Source organism: Pelmatolapia mariae, linkage group LG15 (genome assembly GCF_036321145.2).
Source record: "Pelmatolapia mariae isolate MD_Pm_ZW linkage group LG15, Pm_UMD_F_2, whole genome shotgun sequence".
NCBI lineage: Eukaryota > Metazoa > Chordata > Actinopteri > Cichliformes > Cichlidae > Pelmatolapia > Pelmatolapia mariae.
In genome coordinates, this window is record NC_086240.1 from 40,055,631 (window position 1) to 40,076,643 (window position 21,013).

Genomic DNA, 21,013 nt, shown 5'->3' on the forward strand with positions numbered 1-21,013 from the left:
GTGAGTGTGTCCTCACAAGTGACTGTTGGTTCTCACAAGTATAGTAGAATGCAGATTTCGGTCCTCACAAAGATAGCTAGACAGGAACACACACACACACACACACACACACAAAATGGGGCAAATTTGGCTATAAGTTCAAGTGTATTTCAAAATGAAATGAATGAATGCGCTTTTAAACTGTGTTTAAGATTACAGTAAAGAAGGAAGTCACATGCCCTATCAAGTCTTTTGCCCATTTTTGCATTGCTTTGTTTTCCCGTGTTGGTATCGTTTCTGTACCATTTTAATTAACGCTGCATCAGGATCGTCACTCCTGCTGTTTTCACTCTGCAGTTTCATTGAAGAATACTGGAAAAGCACCACATACTTAACCTAAACCTCATAATACATTTTTAAAAAGGTTTTACCTCAGTATTTTTGTCACACACGAAAAGTTTCCTGCCAAAGAAAGTGAAACTGCAGAAGATGACACCAGGTGCATCTCCTGTCAGGAAGTCTGCAGGACTCTCAGTCTCACCAGAACTGAACAACAGAGACTGGAAAAGTGTTGGCTGATCTGATGAGCCTCGGTTTCTGTTGTGGACTTGAGATTATACAGTCAGAATCTGCTATGATCAACACAGAAAAAAGGATCCGTCCTAGCTCGCGGGATATATTCTTGGCAAACTTTTGTATCAAAGTAGCAATGTTTACATGCATAAATCCCACGTGTGAAAACCAGTTGCTACTGATTTTGATTGAACACAGGACACAAACCCCTCCTTTACAACTTAAATTCATCCACTAAATGACCACAGTCTGCTCTATTAGATTTTTTTTTTGCTCTTTATATAATATCTCCTGTAATACATGTGGTAAAATGATTACAAATATCTTTTAATTTCTACCATACATCCACATAGTAAAAATAACATTTTGGCAGGGAGTTGATTTCCATCTTTTTCTGCATGGTCCTGCAACATCTGCACCCTTATTGTTTTCCTGTTGGACTATGACCTTCAGCATCCTACACCTGCTATGATGTGTTCACTTTATAATATCCAAGCAAGCTCAGTGTGGTGTATACAGGATTTATCTTAACATGAACAGGCAGAAAATCTGGGGTTTTTTCTCTTAAATGGCAATACTTTGTCACTAATTACTCAACAAGCTTGACTACTGCAAAACCTTTCTATCTAGTCTACCTGAAATTGTTATAAATCATCTCCAACTAATCCAGCATCCTACAGCCCGAGTGCCTACGAGGACCAGAAGGAGAGAAAACATATTACAGCAGTTGTAAAGTCCCTGCAGTGGCCATCTGTCAGTGACCTTATTGACTGTATTTCTTTTTACTTGTTTTTAAAGCACTTCATTGTCTTGCTCCACTATATATGTCTGACATGCTGACAGTGTATGAACTAGCAAAGACCCTCAGGTCCTCCAGCACAAATCTGCTAGTTTTTCCAAAGTAAAGGACAAAACCCCATGGGGAGGCAGCTTTTAGCTTTCATGCCCCGAGCTGCTGGAGCAGTCTGAGTGGAGGAACTGAGAACAGCCGGAAATGTTGAGAACTTGAAACTCAAAACCCGTCTTTTCTCCTTTAAAAACTATTTGAATCTGTTTATCTGTATTTGTTTGATCTCATTACATGTTGCTTTGTCCTGCTATGGACTTGTTGCTGAACCACTTTAGCCTGAACTAACCTGCAAGAAGTCGTAAAACGAGTAAAGTTTCAGTGTTTCTGCAACAGATCTGTGCAGTGGGGATCTGAAAAGCCATTGCTCCCTGTGATAATTCTTCCTGCTTATATTGAATATAAAAAACGTATCTCCACAGTATGACCTCACTGTATAAACAGAGTCCTTGTTCTCAGACTGAGAAGGACCTGTCTGTACTAACAGCTTCACTAACATTGTTGGTATTTCAGTGAGTTGTGTGAACTGGGTCATGACGTCATACAACAAGTGCATAAAATCGAAGCTGCTGTCTCTAAAGTCTGTCATTTGCATGTTTCTTGTGCTGAACGCTGCAACTTAATCCTTAAAATCGGGCATTGTTCTACCATCAGACCAGAGCATGTCACCTTTGGCTGTCAGCTAGCGAGCTACCTTTCTGCTACCTTCTAATCCTCTTTTCCATGGAAGAATGTTCTTTTACCACCTAGGAGAACAGCACCACTGGAAGAATTTGGACTGTTTTTAACTCTCAATGGTGCCCTGATGCTTGTTTGAAATTAAAGGAGCATGTAGATCCAGAAATGGCTAATAATGCCAGACGTAACAAGCTGCTAAAATCCAAGCTCCTGTTTGTAGTTCTGTGCTGGATACGGCAATTTAAGCCTTGAAACTGGGCCCAAATCTTACCCAGTGACTCCAGTGGCATGTAGGCTTGTTGGCAGGGCACAGGATTATTGCAGGTATCTCCTCCTTTCTTGTGCAGATGGAATGAATGAAAGAACGAATTTTACACATTAGCTCTGTGATCAGAGATGAACTTGGTGAGGGAAAAATCAAACCAAACATCTCTGCCTGTCTTTGTTTGACACACTGGGGGAAAATAGATTGTGGGGCAACGGTTTAAGAAGCAATGCTCGACATGATCGAAAACACGATACAACAGCTCCAGTTAAACAGCACTAAAGATTTGGGTAATAGCTGTATTTATTATGCAGAAGCTTTCAAATGATTTTAAGTCCGACTGCATCAAAGAGAGCTGTCAAACGAAAACGAGATTAAAAGGAGAAATGAATCAACAGCATGCTTTGAAAATTGCCTTTGAGAACCTGATATTGGCTGAGGCTAATTGACTTGTTTGTTGACAAGACTTTTGAGAAAGCCTGAGGCTTCCTTTCACCCTGCTGGCTTTGCTGCTTTACATCCAGCCAACTGCATGGAGGGGATTTCCTCTCCACTTTTTCCCCATTTGCGACGTGAAGGTGTCAGCTTCTCTTTTGAGGCAAGACCCCACACGTAAAACCTCCACTGCCCCAAAACAAAAAGGCAGAACCGCAGCCAAACTCTCTTTCACCCCTGACGAGTATAAACATCCCCCCAGGTCACTGTGAGGTTAGGCAGGTCAAGCGAAGTAACAACAGAGCAGAGGAGCAAAATACATAAATCAGCACCCAGGAGACAGAGACGAGACAGAGAGGCAGAAAGATCAGGAAATGACAGTGTGAGGCTGGAGGTTTGATTTTCACTGCAGTCACATCCGGAGAGGCAGTTTTCCTGTTAGCATTCAGGAGGCAGAGCCGGAGGTGACGAGAGAGCACCGTTTTTGCTGCAGGCGGTGACCCGAACGGCAGCAGGGAGGGGGGCGGCCGAGGTCAAGAGGGAGCTTACCTCGAACATAAAGGTTAGCCGGAGCCGAATAACGAGTCCCAGCGCTGTTGACAGCCACACACTCGTATTTGCCCTGGTCCGACTCCTCGCTGTTTTCAATCTGAAGCGCTCCTGGGGAGGGAGGTTAAAATGTCACAGTTAAGATCTGCACCACACACATGGAGACACACAGACACACTGTCCAGGTGTTAGCCTGATCGTCCAAACGTAAAGCTACCCATAACTTGGCTGAGCAGAAATCTGAATCCAAATCTATACAACTAACTAACATGTTTTCTTTAAGTTTTATCATTTGATCTTATTATTTATGACAACTTTAACAATTAGCTTTTATTGTGCTGACTCAGGCTTTCCAGCATTTTCTCATTCCAGGGTTTCAAATACTGACATTTGTCAAGATATGCACAACTACGGTAACCATTCTGTGACACATCAGGTTTATGACAACACGTCTTTCACTCCCAACTTGTATGAAGTCTTTGCAAGGCTTCATATTTAAACCAGGGACGTGCATAAGGTAACCTCTTGGTTTCTGCAGGCTACATTTTAAAAACTGAAGATGAATATTTTCTTAGCATCATCACGTTGTGCTTTTTGGAGCCAGAAGTAAGAGGATGGAGTGCTAAGATGTAAGTTAACACTAGTAAACGTGGTTAGATAGCTGCATTCATAAACTTTACAGGTGCCACGCACAGACACAGGTATCTGCTGATTAGTGCCAAGTGGCGTCCAAATTAAATAAAACTGGATCACAGACTCCTTGGATGTTCTATTAACCACAATTAACCACAAAAGCAAACCACATTATTTATCAGATAAATTCATTAAAAATACTCCAAATTAGATACTCTAAAATCTACAGTTTCCCATGTCAGCAAAGCAAAACATGAACATGTAACAGTATCAAATAAAACTGCAGTCAGGGGTATGTTGGGGAAAACTAGTTATAAGCACAAGAAACATTGTTGTAAAGAGTTTGGGAGAGTGCTGACTTATTTTGGAGTTTTTTGTGTTTGTGTTAAAAAAAAAAAACAGGTACCCCCCCCCCCCAAATTTATGAAAATGACCGTTATTCTTTTAACCTCTCATTCTTCTTTGCAACATCAGACAGAAAAGCAGCATTTGACACCCTGGGATAGAAATGCACTGGCACAGCTATCACTGTCAAAATGTGTTTTAATCTACAGTATAGCTAAAAATGTCTTGTAGCGACACAACCATGTAAATATGATTCTTTTTTAAAGGGAGGCTGTTCTGATTTTCCTTATTTTCTGTCACAGATGTGCTGTTCCAAACTTGGATGTTTAACATCCAAAATTTCAAACAAAAACATTTTTTTTCTGAATAAACTGAGGGGCCAATTTAAGATCAAAAAAGGAATATTTTGACATCTGAATCACGCAAAGCAACATTAGTTGAGCTCTACAATACAAACCTGGACCTGGAAATGAACAGAACAGATTCCATTTAATAAAACTGTTTTTGTTCAAATGGATGGAAATTGAAGACATTTGTTTGAAAGTCTAAATAAGCGATGTACTGCTAAACACAATTGGCCATGAAATTTAATTTCCTGTTTTTCTGGCAGCACCATTTCAAAATTGACTGCTGCGCTACAGGACTCCTAAGAAGCAATCTGAGCTGTTTATTCTGACTGTCAATCAAAACACTTTCAAATTCTTGAACAGAACAGAAACAAGTGAAACAGAAGACTTTGGCCTAATTGCTGAAAGTGTCCCAGGGATTCAACAGCTTGTCATTTTCAGACGTTAAAATGTTAATGCATGAAAGCCCTGATTGTTCAAAGCCTTCAGTAACACTAAAACTAACCTCCACTGATCACTGCTATATAAACACAATACATACCTGACATGGTGATCTACATCCAATCACACCAAAAAGCTTCTTTTGCAATTTCATAGCATTTAGAAAAATGTAAAATGAGCTGTCATTGGTGAGGTTAGCTTTGAGAAAGAAAGCAACATGTGTTTAGTAATAATGTGGTTTTATGTGTTGACCGTGACATACATCATGCAGTGTAGCAGCGCACAGTAAAACTATGAGAAATAAAAATGTACATATTTCAGAATACAATCCTGAAATGCAACATGGGATGGGTGTGTGAAGCCAGTTTAAGAAAAGAAAATGTGTGTGTGGCAGCATCCCGGGTGGATCTGGTGCAGACAGTGAGCCCAGAGATGGAGGAGGAACAACCTTCATCTGGGATGCAAGGACATTGTGCAGCGATGTATGTCCTTAAACAATCTCCCACTTTCTCTCGTTCTCTCCATCACACACACACACACACACACACACACACACACACACACACACACACACACACACACTGTACATGTACATATCAGAAATCCTTGGGTCAAAATACTGATTAAGAGAGCTCTTCTTTCTAAAGTTTCTCCCAAAGAGTGTCCAGGCGACTGAGGAGCAATACCTCACGTTGCTGAAGATTGAATCATTCTCTATTTCCATTTTAGCGATGACTGTTTGTCTCATTGGACATTCAGCACCTCCTGAAGAAAGTGCGTCACTCTCTCCTGAGCTGATGGATGTTTGCTTTGGCCTCTTGGCATGAAAAAGGCTGACGGGTGCTGCAGGAGAAGGTGTCTTGTCACACATAGAAAAGTATGAAGCCCTGAACAGAATGTTGTTCTCTACCAGAACTTCCTTTACCTTCACACCTCGAGCCTTATATGAGTGTGTATGTAGCATGCATGAGTGGGAACCATGTAAGAGCAAAATGTTCTAGGAACGGGCCGATCCAATCTGAAGCTTATCTGATTTATTACATTTCAAGGTAGATTCACCGCATGACTGCAAAGATTGTACCAGTCGGCTGGGGTAAAGAGACAGCTGAGCATTAAAGCGATGCTACCAACTGACCATTCGGTCTGCTTTACCACCCTGATTTGTGGCCATGAGCGGTGGGTAGTCACCGAAGGAAGAGCAGATGAAGAAAACGGCGTCTTTCTGTTTGTCAGAGAGAGGGTGAAGACCTCCGAGTACAGCCACTCCTCTTACACATCGAAAGGGCTCTCTAAGATTTGGGCATCTGAGTACAATACCTCCTGGGTGCCTTGGCTGTAATCAGTGTGAGCACAGTCTCACTCCAGTGGGGAGAAATCATTAGAAAATTCATGCTGATTGACACAAATTGTTGTGCTTTCATGCTGACAGAATGAATGACACAGAACTTTAAACAGTTCCTTTTGAGACACTTCACGTCCAATTCTTCATTTATTTTGGAGGGTAAATAATAATTGTTAGGCACTGTTTAAAATATGAGTCTACATTTTAGTGAGTCCTCTGCACGCCACTGTCCTTGCTTCCACTCTGATAACACGACACCATGAAAATGGAGTAAAACAGCTGTTTGATAGAAAGCAGCTGCAGTTTGTCTTCAGTGCTGCATTCTCATTCTGAAGGTGAACTCTTCCTTCTTGCATGTGTATAGTAAGTAGTAGCAAAATACAAACGATTGCATATTATATCAAAATGGCATTATTTTGCATTTGATAAAAAAAATGTCCAACTCTGTTTTATACGACTGGCAAACTCAACAGCAGTTGAGTTTGCACCGAAGTTCAGCTGCACCGAAATTTAAAGTGAGACCTCAACCAAAATAAGTACTCATGAAGCTCGGCAGACAGGCGTTAATATTTCCTGGTTTTCTGAATTTGAAAACTTTTTACCCGCCTCTTTCAAGGCCATACACACCTGTGCACGGTTATGTGCTGAAGGCAAAGAAAGTGTTGGAACAGGCAAAAGGACAGAGGGCTGGAAATGGGGACACATCGAGGTGGAGAGAAGGATGAAGGCGATGAAGGAGAAAGGGAGGATGAGTAGATGTTTTTCTGTAGCCAGCATTCTTACCTCTTATTGGTGTACCACCTGTGAGGTAATTTGAATGCAAATAAGATTAAAGATAAGCATTAGTATAAAGAGAAGAAGTGAAGCAGAAAGACAAGAAGGCAGGAGAGCAAACAGATAAGAGGAAGCTAGGCTCTCCCTATTCAAAAAACATCATCTCTGTAAATATTTCTGATATTATTCAGTGCTGAATAAGTTCAAGTGTTGGCACAGAGGGAGAAATAAACTGAATGTTTATTTTCAACCAAAACCAATTTCATAAATGACAACTGTGGAAAATGTTTTCTGAGTGAAAACCATTTTCTTCACTAGACACGTGATTTATTTTCCCCACGAGATCTGGAAAGCACAAACAGTTTCAGTAATGTATCTTCACACAGCTCCGACTGGCAGTCTGTCATTTGTGCATCTACTTATTTACTGTAACACAGTACTTATTTGAGTTGCACACCTGGCTATTTGCGCCACTGAGCTGGCTTCCTGTTGTGATCATAAAGCTACTCATCATAAAACCCCACACCTGCTTTTTCCCTGAAAGCACCAAGCTATCAAACACTTGACCCTCATTCACCAACAACAGGCCTGCTTTGAGGTGCTTTTTCATGTTCTCCTGCAGAACACAGCCTGCTCTCCTTCTGATGCAATGCACAGAAACCTTCATGCGTCCTGAAATGTACTCTTACGTTGCTGCCTCAGTGGCTGAGAACTCTACTAGCTTCATAATTAGCACAGTGCATTAGCATATTACAGATGTATTTTTATAGCACTTGTCACTTTATTTGGGTCATCTAAATGCTCATCAGTGTTTTCTCTGTGCAGCATTCAGGGCTGAACAACCGAATGATCTGAGATTTGTTTCTCCCAGTATGGATGCTTCTGTGTTTTACTGACATTAGTTTCTAGAAAATAAATGTTGTGTTTTAAACATTACAGTCAAGGCAGATATAATGACAAGAGACAAAGATTAAGATCGCCTTCTTTTATAAAGAAACGTTGTCAATTAAAGGGAGACATGGTGATGAAAATGTAGATTTTTTGTACTTTCCTTCTCTCTGTCTTTAACTTTGAGACAGTTTTGCTTCCCTCACATGTGAATGAAAATTTTTGCCGCTATCACCTGATAGCAAGATGCTTCTCTGCATGGCTTTTGCATATTCTACCTGTACCTGCACATGTGTCCTCCAGGTATCCTGGCTAACTACCACAGTACAAAGACATCCTGTTATGGTAATTAGTGATTCCAAAATAAGTGTCTATGGATAAGAGGTAGTGCTTAAAGTGTATTTAATAAAGTATAAGTGTATATGTGAATACATAAGTATGAATGTGGCTTGTAGTCTTAGAGGATTTCAGGGCTCAGCCAGTCCATTTCCATTCTCAAAGTGCCTTTTTCCTCCCATTTGAAGTCGCCAATCAACACTTTTGTTTCCTTCTGTTTCCTGAAAGTTTTAACAGAAGAATTTTTTCAGAGGCTGATCCATGGAGCAATTTATTCATAAAATTAGATTCTTTCTTGCTTTTTTTAAACTATTAAAATGATAGAGATTTCCAGAATTCCCTTCCAAAAGCAGAAATTGGCTCAGTGGTTTCAACCTCAAATATATTTTCATCCTGTTCTTCTTTAGTGTCTCCCCTTTAGCTCAGTTTAGATATTATGTTGATACAATAGCTAATAAAAGATAATAACGTACACTTAAACAAACGTATTAATTATCACAAATGCATGGCTGTAAATAAGTGTGTCACTGTCTGATAACATTATATAAAGCTTGATAACTAACAGCTCTACACTTCTAATGACTGCTTAGGCCAGTTTCAGCAGTTTTAATGTGAAGGTTCAATCAATAATTCCTCGCTTAAAGTTCGGCTGCCGATGACTAATTATTCCACTTTCTGGCTATAATTCAACCCTGAAGAGTTTTGAGTTATTTTGGTTTCCCCAGGTTGTATTAGTCCTATTTATTTCAGGAGAGATTAAGTATTTCTATTTTTAAGAAGCACACAGACCCTCCTGGTTAAATACAAAAGATGCGCTCCTTTCACTTCGTGGTGTAAAAGTTGGGTCTGTAAAATGAAACCAGTACATAATCTGTATTCTTTCTAGTGGCCAAACACAAAATGACCCTACTGCTCATTAGATCCATGACCTCACTAAACACTTTTTCGTATTTAAAAGAACACTATGTTTCAATTTATCAAGTCACTTTCTCAGAACTGAAGAAATTATCGCTTGTGTCTGGTTTCATAAAGCCAAGATGGTGGTGCCAAAACTGCAGTGTCCATCTTTTATATACAGCCTATGATTATACGTATAATAGCCTTTGGAGCTATCTGATAGTTAACATCGTTATTGCATCACAGACATATAAGAAGGCTACGAGCACACTAAATTGTTTGAGAAATGCACACATGAATCTGCAAAGAGTGGACTTTCCACTTTAATTCTAAATAATACTAATAACATGAAAGATTCTGGCCTGCAGAGAGCATATGAAGCAGACAGCTGCCAAGAGTTCCTCTTTTAATGGAGATAATTAATTTTAATAAGCTGCAGTTAAGCAAACTGTTATTGTAGGTGAATGAAATTTCGGGTCAACAGCTACATGAACCTCATCTTCACCCCCTAAAGCTGGTTAAGACGCTGTTAAGGAGAGTTCAGTTATAATTAAAATTACAGCTTGTTGTTATTCAAACACAACACTCAAATTCCTATTTACATAATGTTAATTGTTCAGCCTGCTGCTGTTCATTTGGTGCTTCTGTAATTTACTGGTGTAAGTAAAAGGAACCATTTGAGCATATTAGGTCATATGCAGCAAACGGAAGAGAGAGAGCGATGGTTACTATGCAGATTCTCCTGATCTGGATAATAAACCAAGCCGCTTTGACAGGAAAACAAAGTGTCAGATACAGGTGGTGAGAAAGAGCAGAAGAGGAGCCCTGGAAGCTGTGTGGCCCCCGGGAGCTGATAAAGGAGACATCAGCAGCTTCCAGAAAGCGGGGCTGGACATTACCGAGACCTGCCATGACTTCCCTCTCACAGCTGCCTGACAGCTGGATGTATCCCACTGCAGCAGGAAGTTGGGGTGTTATGACAGATTCAGGGCATCATTGTGAAAAATAATACGATTTTATTATATTTTCACAATGTTTGGATTGGAAGGATTATTTTGTTTCCGAAGTAGAGTCCACCAAGAGTGAATGCAGTTTTATCTTCGTATATCAGCTGAGAACATCAACATCGCAGAGTCCTTGTATGAAACTGTGTAAAGTAAAAACCTCCAGCTTTGTTTCAGTTTCCTCTTCCAAGCAGAATGAAGCAAAAAAAAAAACAACATATCATCTGACTGGCTGTTAGAGGGGGCTGACACTGATTTTATATATCGGTTTCCTTGCAATGCGGAGTAATGATGCTGCTTCCAGACTACACAACATTTTTATCTGTTGAGGTGGTCGCTGACTCAGATCAGGCGATTACAGAGTCATAAAATCTAGAGACAAAACAGACTACATCTTGCTCCCGAGGCTGGCTAGACAAGCAGATACTACAGGGATGTGTTGCTGGCTGTGTTCACAGCTCCATCCAGCTGCACTGCCATGATCCTTACTCTTTATAGGTCTTTATACTAAGGTGGTGCTGTCTTGTTGATGCCTAATTACTCAAACTCACAGAATTGAAGGAATCACAGCAGAAGACAGAAAATAATTCTGTCATGGTCATCTTTCCCCTCCCTGGTGGATAAAACATCTACTGCTATGCACAATGCCCACTGTCATTCTCAACTTGAACAACTGCCCTACATTATCCTGATGTGACCGTAATGGCTGATACGCTGCAGTCTGAGTCCAGCATCAGGGAGCAGTATCCAACCAAATAACAACGATGATTTCATATTAACCTGTAGACTTCAAAGTCTGTATTATTCTCATCCTTATCCAGTATTTTTCAGTCACAGTAGAAGTTAAGCGAAGTTTTAGGTTGGTTTTTGCCTTTTAATAGTCAGTTCATAACAAACATGAAGTTTCACCTCTTGTTGGAAAGTTTTTAAAGAGGACAATCTATAGTGTTTTCAATGTTTTCAGAAATCACTTACTCTAAAACGTCTCTCTTTTTTGCACCACAAGGACAATTTATTTCACGTTTGGTGTGAACAGAAGATGGCGCTGGGATGGGAAAGGTTCTGAGAAAGGTGTGCACTTTGGTGTGCAATGTGCTGCTTTTGGGTGTGTCACTGCTGTCTCTGGGGGTTAAGCAAAAAACAAACAAACAACTGCACACTGAATTATTGTGTCTTATCAGATAATAATATTAAGATTGTAAGATAATAATAAGATTATAGATAATAAGATTATCAAGTGTTTGATCTTACTTGTCTTCCCAAGATGTTGAAGAATCTCACAGACTGAGGCTGGAATAGTTGGAAATATTCAGAAGAATGATTTTCTGTGTACTATAAGCTCGATCCAAAGAAAAAAAAAAGTCAGATAATCTTTGCTTGGATTTCTTTTGGTTTAAAATCGGTATCTTGCGAGTGCTTCACCATTTTAAACTTCAGTTCTACATGACTGAAATACCAGTTTAAGAACATCTGGCAGCAAAAATAACTGAAGTGGGATCTCCAGATTTCATGAGCAGGATCACACCTCAAACCCTTCCTTTAGGACGTCTAGAAACCAACCCGCCTACCTGTATCAAAGGTTCTGGGGGATGTGCCAAGCTCAGTCCCCACTGAGGTGTTACCTAAGCAGCAGACACTCCCTGAGAGCGTTGCTTCTCATTTATCTGTCATTTTTACATACAACACTATCAGTAATAAGTATGAAGGTTGTGGTCCTTGCTAGTGAAGTCTCACCTACAAATTAAATAGTTGATTTCTTTCTGATTTCCAAAATGTGGTCTCAGAGGTTTTCAGTGACTCGCAGTAGTGTTCAGCTGAGTCACAGATTTGTGGTGACTTGGAGGTGAACGTTACACCCCAAGTTTACTGTAGGGCTGTCGCATCGCTCCTCTTCTCCGGGGTCTCATTGTTCCCCCCGGACAGTCAGATCTCATCCTGAAACTTTGTCCCTCACTGGTTTTACATCTTTTATTGAAATATTGGCAGGAAAAAGCTATGCAGAAGATTTTTATGTGTTTTTTCTTCAAACAGAGCAAAGGCCTCAGATTGAAAAAGAATGAAGCTATTAAAGTTTTAAATGGACCAAAGGCATTTAAAAGGACTAGTTAATTGGGGAACTAATATAGTCACTCGCTTTATAATGAAAGCTACTGAAACAAATAATTTGAATAATTCTGAGGGGCTGACTTTCACTTTCCTGGCATGCCACTGGATAACTCTGATTTTTCCAATAAAGGAAGGAAGCCATCTGTGCTCGACTGCAGAGGGACTCCATGTGACAGTGGAGCTCTATGAACCAAATTAAAACAAATTGCCGTGCTGTTCAGTTAATAATATATGGCATTTTTGTCCCTACCCAAGGCCCTGACTGTGACTTGGGAAAATCCTGGGGGTGAACTTCAGTGCCAGCGATATCCCAGAGCATGTCTCTCAGCCTTTCGTCTCCAGCCTGTATTGAGATGCAAGCAGCCTCAAGAGGGGCCCCGGGCCCTCTGAGATGCGAAATCTGCTTCTTAGCATTGCTGCAAAGCTGGGAGGGATGTTTGAACCTGAACAGCCGATCCAACGATGCGTAGGTGCTTACGAGTTTTGGCAAGACTCAAACATTTCTATTTTCTCTCAGAAAGTGAGCAGTAAGGGCAGCTGATAGGTTGCGCAGGGCTCGGTTACTCAGCCATCCAGCTCTGCTGTGAGCCGCTCAGTGGAATGAGATGCACTATCTGCTTCTTTGGATGCTGGCAGCCTCCTCACAGAGCTGCTTTACAGGGCTGCCTGTGCTTTAACATTCATCACCGTCTGTGGGGTCTTAAGCACTCTTGGCACGCCAATAATCCTGCACAGGTGCTGCTCAGGTAATTACTGAATCTATGAGGTTCTGTTCAAAGTAGGAAACATTAGCCTCCATCATTTGCTTAATGTGTACTTTACTCTTAGCAACTTCAGTTGTTGCTTACCACTTCACCTTAAGTGTTGTTATTTTTTATGTAATTTTTGTGATCAGTCATCTGTGCTATGGTCATGAGTCTATAAATGCTTTCTGCATGTAAACACAAACCAAATCCCATTAAGAGACTTATTATATCCAGTAAAACAGAAACTGAAATCAGTGTTCAACACTAACAGTATGACACTGACAGGCCTGGGTGCTAATATCTGAATGAATTATTAAATGAACCAAAAAACATACATAAACATTTTAAAAATTACAATCTAAAACTGAGACCAAATCCAAAGAAAAGCTGGCTTAATCAAAAATTTGATTTTGTAATTCAGTGCCAGAAAAACTTTGGTTGTGGACAGATCCCAAGCTCAGAGAGGTGTACTACTCAGCCAGACTTTCTTTGCTTATACTTGCTCAACCAAACCTAAAACCCCAGTTAGAGATAACTGGTTTTACAGCAGCGTTCATCAACTTTCTCTGCTGCTTCAGTTTCACTCTTCCTCTGTAAAAATGGAGCAACTGAATGTTGCCTACTTCAGGCTTCTTCCTCTGAGACTATGTCAGTATCTCAAAGTCTGCATCATGTTCCAGCTCCGACGGGGCTGCTGGAACTGATTGCATCTACTCGAGACAATACTTGCAATTGAAGCGTCACAGCAGATTTCCAAAAGGCCTGAGAAGCAGTTTTGCCCTCTGCGTCACTTAAAATAGGGCTGGAATATCCATTATTTTATTTTATTTTTTTAAAGATTATATATATATGAAGCTGCACAGAGCACAGAGTAAACGTATTTGTATTTATCTGTAACTTTATTAACTTCCTTTGGTATATCAGTAAGGCATGGCTCAAGGTTGGATGTATAAAATGAATTCATTCAACACAGAATTCATATGTTGCACTTAAGAGTACAAGAAAAATCTGGTGCTTTTCACGTCTGCATAGCCAATACAAGTTAGTATGATGCTCTAACCAGATGAAGGGAGAGCCATGATACTGACAACTCTGACTTTGGGTTCAGTGTATCTCACTAACCCACTCCTTAGTACATCCCTCTTGTTGGTGAAAACATAAATGGACTCTCAGTCAATACATATAAATATTATATTGCACAGACAGTGCAGTGTTATTATGATTCTCCTCAAACTCTCACGATTGCACCTTTTCAACAGGTTTTCTACTAATTAAAAATGAATGATTAACGCCTGAAGAATTCTGTGCCTCTTATTGCTTAACAGAAATCTGTGTGTGAACCGACTGAGATGAGTGCTTTACCTGATCGCAGCTGCTTAATGCGCCCATTGCTGCTACTAATATCCACAGGCAGGAAATCTTTGAACCAATAGATCTCTGGATCGGGGTTTCCGCTGGCTGCACACAGCATTGTAGCCGTACGCGTTCTTTCCACAACCTTCAGCTGGGGCCCCATGTCTATGGTGGGGAAGCCGTGTGGTATCTGGTCCTCTGTAAAAAAGACAAACACACATCAGCACTCCTGGACATGATACAGACAAGTCTCAGCCTGGCTCTGTCAGATTTTCACTGCTCATTCCACAAACCTTCAGGTTGTAAGGTTTTCCCCCCATGAAATTCAAACACAGTGAAATCCAGCTCTAATGTAAGTATGGCGGGGCCACTGCATGACTAATCCTACCACAGAATTCCTCGTCATGGATCTGTGTGAACGAGAGCGAGGGCGATGCAATTTCACTGCCGGTAAAATGCATTGTGACGGAAAAAGGCTCCTACCAAGCACACATAATCTGACACGCTCGATGCAGTCAGATCACAATCCTGCCAAATTACAGACCAAATGTAATAAAGTCACAGGCTGAAAATCCCATTCCACACCTCTGTCCGTGCCTCCGAGGAAGGACAGTTTTACACACCTACTTGAGCTTTTCTCATACAATAAACCGCAATTATTTAGAATTCTAATCTGTAATTTTTTCTTAAAAACAGCATTGCAGAGATGTTTCAACATGAAAACAAGGGTACAATTTCATGGGTAAATAACAGAAAATAAGGTTCTGGAAGTTTGCTTGAACCTTCAGCTACAAAACTATCAAACCTTGAAGGATTTCTTTCTGTTTTCAGTATCAGGCATTGCACATCTTTCACCCCACAAGAGTGCAGGGCATGCTGATAGAGGTTGCTGTTACTGAGTGGAAGTAATAAACAATGTATACTCCATCCTTCCATATACCAAGAAGTAGTATACATACACAAATCAATTAGGAAACCATTACTTCGATTACCTTCTTTTTATAACAAAAATATGCAAAGAGCATAAACAAATTCATCAAAGCTCTACAAACAGGAGAGTTTTGATATACACTGATATGAAACAATATACAAAACAGACATTACCTCCAGCTAAAAGAAGTTTCTTTATCTGATAATTATATCAGCAAGCCGATAGAAACTGCAAAAAGCTGGAATCATTTCAACACAGCAGGTTAACAAGCACCGACTCTGGTACAGCTCTTTTCATTATTCTTCAACAATTCAGCATGAAGCAGAGTACAGAGCAGCTAGTGTGAGAGGTGGCACTACATACAATCGAGGCCTGAAGGGTCATTACGATTTGTCAGCCACTTAAAACTAAACTTAAATCTTTTTTTTGTCATTTAGATTGCCTCAGTTAGTTTGCAAATAACAACCACTGCTCAAATTTAACATCTAATTTAACATTGGTATAATTTCCTTGGTGCCTGTCAGCATATAACATTTTACATTTTGGCTATCCTCCACAGAGGTTTGGATGGTTTCTGTGATCAGCAATCCAAGATAACTTCTCAATAACATCCTCAAGTTTCACTACATGTTTTCATTCAATTCAAAGTCACACAGAAGAGATTCAAGTAAAAGCACAAGTCAAAAGTTAAAAGTTCAGGTCAATGCAAGATTATAAATGACCAAATTTATAAAGTTGAATCAATTTACATTACGTTCCTGCTGTGAGCCTCAGCAGTATAGAGTATACTCACTTACTGCTACATTATCTAATTGAAACTAGATACCCACAATATGTTTGTCTATTTTTGTCAGTACTTTAGAAAATCTTAAATATTTGATCTAAACCTGAAAGTTACATTGATGTATTGTGCACTACGTCAATCAACTTAAAAATATGGTTGTCACTGATATTGTTTGTACTGTTCTAGTGTTTATTTAAAAAAACTTTCTTTAATTTTTGACATTTTTTCCCTGTGGCATTAAAGATGATAAGAAGTAGTGAGTATTTTCCTTAGTATTGAGCTTGAAACCCTTGCATCATGACAACCCTACTACCCTGAGAAGACCCTGTGTTACACTCTAAAAGACCATGATGCAGATTTTTCAAACATTTTAGCTCGCACTTTGACGAGCTCACTGTGCCATGACAGCCTAAAATAAAGAGCTTAGAATGAGTTGTGAGGAGGGAAGGAAAGATACTGCGGTGACACATATAAAATGAAAACCCCAGGGAACGAAAGAGAGGTGACAGCCAAGATGCCTCAAAGCTGCTGGAAGATTTTCAACATCAACAAACAGCTTCTCTGCTCCACACAGAAAGCAAATGAGACCAGGCATTTGTCATGGTTTCTGCTGGCAACAGGGGGGTACACAGGAGCAAAACATGGAGCCAACGCAAAAGGGACAAAAACTGCAATTCCATTAGTGGCCACTTGGGGCTGGCTCCAAAGTGAGTCAATCCTAGACGGTTACCGTATCTTTTCGGGCTATAAGGCATCCATGAAAACAGAATTTATTACATTTAACAGAGTTAGAAGTTAGCAGGAAGTTAGCTCGCTAGTTTCCACCTAAACATGATATAGCATGTTCTGACTGAGAGATTTCTGAACAAATTCAAACGTACAGCTCTGCTATCACTTCCAACATAAATGAAGACAGAAAACTAAACAGCAGTGACGTTTGTAGGGTTACTGAAGTTGGGCTAGCTGGTATATAATGATGTGCTATGTGATCGCTAGCGACACAGCTATGTTAGCATAAACACAGTGAAGCTGGAGGATGAACGCTAACTTTTTTCTACTCCATAAAAGTTAACGTGAGGGTTCCTGATGGTTAGGGACAAATGCAATCGCATGGCAGGATGCTGTAAACGGACCAAACTTCAGTCAGGAGAACAACTGAGATAATCCATCCACAATACCAGGTTAGTCATTCATATACTGCAACAACATGGGAATAGAGCAGCTGCAGAGAATTCAGCATTAATGAATCAATGGTACGGAAGAGGAGGAAGCAAGAAGAAGGAGTTGAGTAAAGTCTGACTTATCTGACTGTTTTGTTTCGCTTAATGCACCTTATGTATAAAAAATACGGTAAATGTCCAGCTTTACAGTAGAAATAGACATAGTAACAATCTGGTCCAAGTCAAAACTGTAGGAAATTTCGTCTTTACAATCTTTATAACTTACTTTCCAGATTATATTAAGAACTACAGTTGTGTATTTTTAGGGCTGCCAGTCACCTGCTAGGCTTCACTTCAGACAGTTCATTGAAGTAGACCTCTCAATTTTGGTGCCTCTTGAAGGATTTTTCAGTGAACAATAATATGATAATAAACATGATCACTAACAGACTTTCCAAAATACCTGCTACACTTTTTGTAGTGTTTATGTATTCATAGTATTTTACTTAAATTATTGTGCAATACACTCATAAATGCATTAGCTGGTAACTAAACAGTTTACTACACACTTTATGATATAAGCATAACTACAGCCACCAGGGCCCCCACCCCCCCTTTTTTTTTATGTTTTTGCACCTTCCCTTAATATCCAAATGTAACAGATTCTCAGAACTTACCAGGAAGTCCCACTGCCTTTTATTTTCTTAAAGCTCTGCCCTTTGCTCCAGTCTCTATTTAAAAGAGTCATACAGCTCCCGCTGCTCACAAATGGTGACAATAAGCTTGTCCTCCATTTTTAGCTGGTACAAGGTGGTCTCAGGAGAATCCAGCTCATAGTACCATGTAAATTTTTTGCTGAGATTAAAATATTTTCAACTCGAGCGGATGCATATCGGCCACTATTTGCATCGATTAGTGGCAACTCTCCTACAGATTTAATGTGAACACAACAGTAGAAGGTTATTCGCAGTTTCCCCAGGAAGCTGAGAGAGTTTGGAAAGGCTTTGTATTTATTTATCAGACAGCTGAAATATACAGTCTGAAACCGAGTAACCACTACAGCATCCTGTCTCAGATGATTTTGTTCCCGCTAACGACTACAGAGAACTGAATCTTTGACATTTTCCATGACAATAGAGCAAAGCTGGTTATGGATTTTGCACTCCTCCCAAGACACCTGATATTCATGCATGTGCTCTGCGAGTGCAGTAAAAGAGGCACAAACTTGAGAAGAGAAAATTACTGTGTTTTTAAGCTCTACAGCTCAATCCGCTGTGACTCCAAGAGAAATATTTTGTATTAAAGTTTGTTAGAATAGGATAGGATAGAATTGTTATTGCATTACTGAAACACAAGAGGAGACTGCATTGTGCTACAGCCGACTGGCTGTCAGTCAAAGACTGTTTACATACAGCCTAATACTGTAAAGAAATGTGTCATCTGACCACTGCTGTCAATCACTCTGCCTTGCTCCTTCTTTACATCAGCTCTTTGGCAGGAAGAAGAGTAACCCAACACTTTACAAAAACACAAATGCACAAAAAACCATAATCACATAAAACTATGATTTTTTTTAATTTAAATTGCCAAAATACCAGCGTTATAAAAAAATATCACATTGAGGTGGGCGTCACTCACTGAAACATTTTTCCTAATATGACAGTCCATCACTTCGCTAAGCTTAACAGCTTCACACCCTGCACCTCTGACAGCCTCTAATGTTGAGCTCAGCTCAGGCTCTTAGCTGAACGTTAAAGTAATTCGCTTTCACTTCATTCAGCTGAGGAAGTGGATTTTCTTCACCCTCAAATGGAAATACTTTGCCCTAAAAGGTGTCTTAAATGAAATCCATGGAGGTTTTGTCAAGAAGGAAAACTGCATCATTATTAGGTGAACAGTATTTTCAATTTACACCGAACTGAGTCAACAGTAAAGTGAATAGATGAAAAGGTGAGTCCCAGAGCAGAGGAAGCTTTTCTGACAACTAAGGCAGGAAATCATCAGCAAGCCTCAATCACATCAGGAGATATTATCGCTAATCAGTAGCTGTCTATATGTAACACACAGAAAAATCAAAAAAGCAATGACAGTGGATATTAGCATCGTTAACCATAGACTGTATTTAAGTGATGGATGTAGCCTCATTTGTTTCCTGTTTTTAAAGCCTTGAACTGAATGTTTGAACCACAACAATCTTACCTGATTTGAAACCAAGTGAACAGAAGTGCAGTAGGCACCCTAAGGCAGAGCGTCATGATCTATTTTACTCTGGATTTAGAAAATAAGCAGCATGTTGCATACAATAAAACTCAAAACAAGCAATTGAGCCCATCGTCCACCAGGCTGTGTGTGTCTTTAAGGAAAATATGATAGTGCTGCAACTGACAGAGATGTCTAATGCAACTGACAACAAGGAATACACAGTGGGGCTGTTTTTAAAAAGTCCATACAGGATATGGCAGATTATTAATGAAGAACTGGAGTGACGTGATACAGGGATGACCTACCCATGGCTAACTATAAACCTGCTTCAGGTTCTTGTGTGATTCCACAAAGTTCATTGCTGATTTTGTATAGTACAGTATTGTACAGTTAGCCTGCAGCTCTGCAGGGTTGCACAGGTAATTAACGCCAAGCTCAAACTGAGGCATCAAGATGCCACACTAATGTTATACCAGCATGTTCAAATAAATACTGAATGTGGTGCGATGCAGGAGAGGTTGGCAGTGGACTGAAACATTTCACTGTTCATCTCAGAGACAGTTCAAGTTGCACACAAAACTGATTTTTCCACTTCAATGAATTTAACACTTCAATCAGTTTCCTGCTATGGATTTATGTTACTCCATATGTGAGCTTTTAAATCAGTTTGCACTGATATTTTCCTGCTTAGAAAAGTCAGTATGTACTCATTTGGTGAGACAGTTTCCATATGCTGCGGACTAATAACACTGATTAGCAAGTAACGTAACGAGGAGCAGATGGGGCTGGATACACATTTTATCGTCCTTCTGCATGAGACATATAGGAGTTATTAAGCAATTTTAAAGCTATTAGTTCAGAATTTGAAAATTGTAAAGTGGGCCTTATTAAATGGTGGTATTTAAAGTTAGTTGTGGGCTTAATTTCACCTTAATAAAGTCACACAACAGGGATGAGTAGGCTGCGCTGACTTAATAACTGGAGTGGGTGGGGTGATAACAGTTCAGTGGGAGATTTTGACCCACAACAGAGGCTAGAAAACAAATTGTTAGCAGCCAGCCAGGTAATCAGTGATTCACAGGTGCATTATGGTCATTCTGTGCAATGGGAAGGTAAAGACCTTGCTTATTCCCTCTTTAAATTGAATTAATGGTTAATACACTGTTAGAGGCATTTAAAAGCTACAGCCTGGGTGCATCTCTGCCCACTGTAATGGTGCAAAGTGGCACAGCTAATGAGAGCCAATAGACTTGTGCACACCAAGCTCAGTGTTGTGCTGTGGCCAGGTATTTAGGCTCTAGATGAACCACACCTCCCAGCAGCCACAGCTCCATAAACACATAGGAAACCCTGATTGGACCTGATGGTGCGAGATGGGGTTGAGTTCAACAGGTGGGC

The 21,013-nt window shown here is 40.1% G+C and overlaps 1 protein-coding gene across 4 annotated transcripts in view; it reads right to left on the reverse strand.

Annotated features, from left to right (window-relative positions):
• Positions 1 to 21,013, reverse strand: part of ptprfa (protein tyrosine phosphatase receptor type Fa) — a 334,388-nt gene that overhangs the window by 144,522 nt on the left and 168,853 nt on the right. For 3 of the 4 annotated variants that reach the window (XM_063496570.1, XM_063496569.1, XM_063496568.1), the window contains exons 6-7: positions 14,548 to 14,736; positions 3,327 to 3,437 (exon numbers count right to left, since the gene is read on the reverse strand). In XM_063496570.1, coding sequence (XP_063352640.1) covers positions 3,327 to 3,437; positions 14,548 to 14,736 — 300 coding nt within the window. Of the gene's footprint in view, positions 1 to 3,326; positions 3,438 to 7,217; positions 7,236 to 14,547; positions 14,737 to 21,013 lie in introns of all 4 variants that reach the window. The other variant, XM_063496567.1, reaches the window with a different exon arrangement.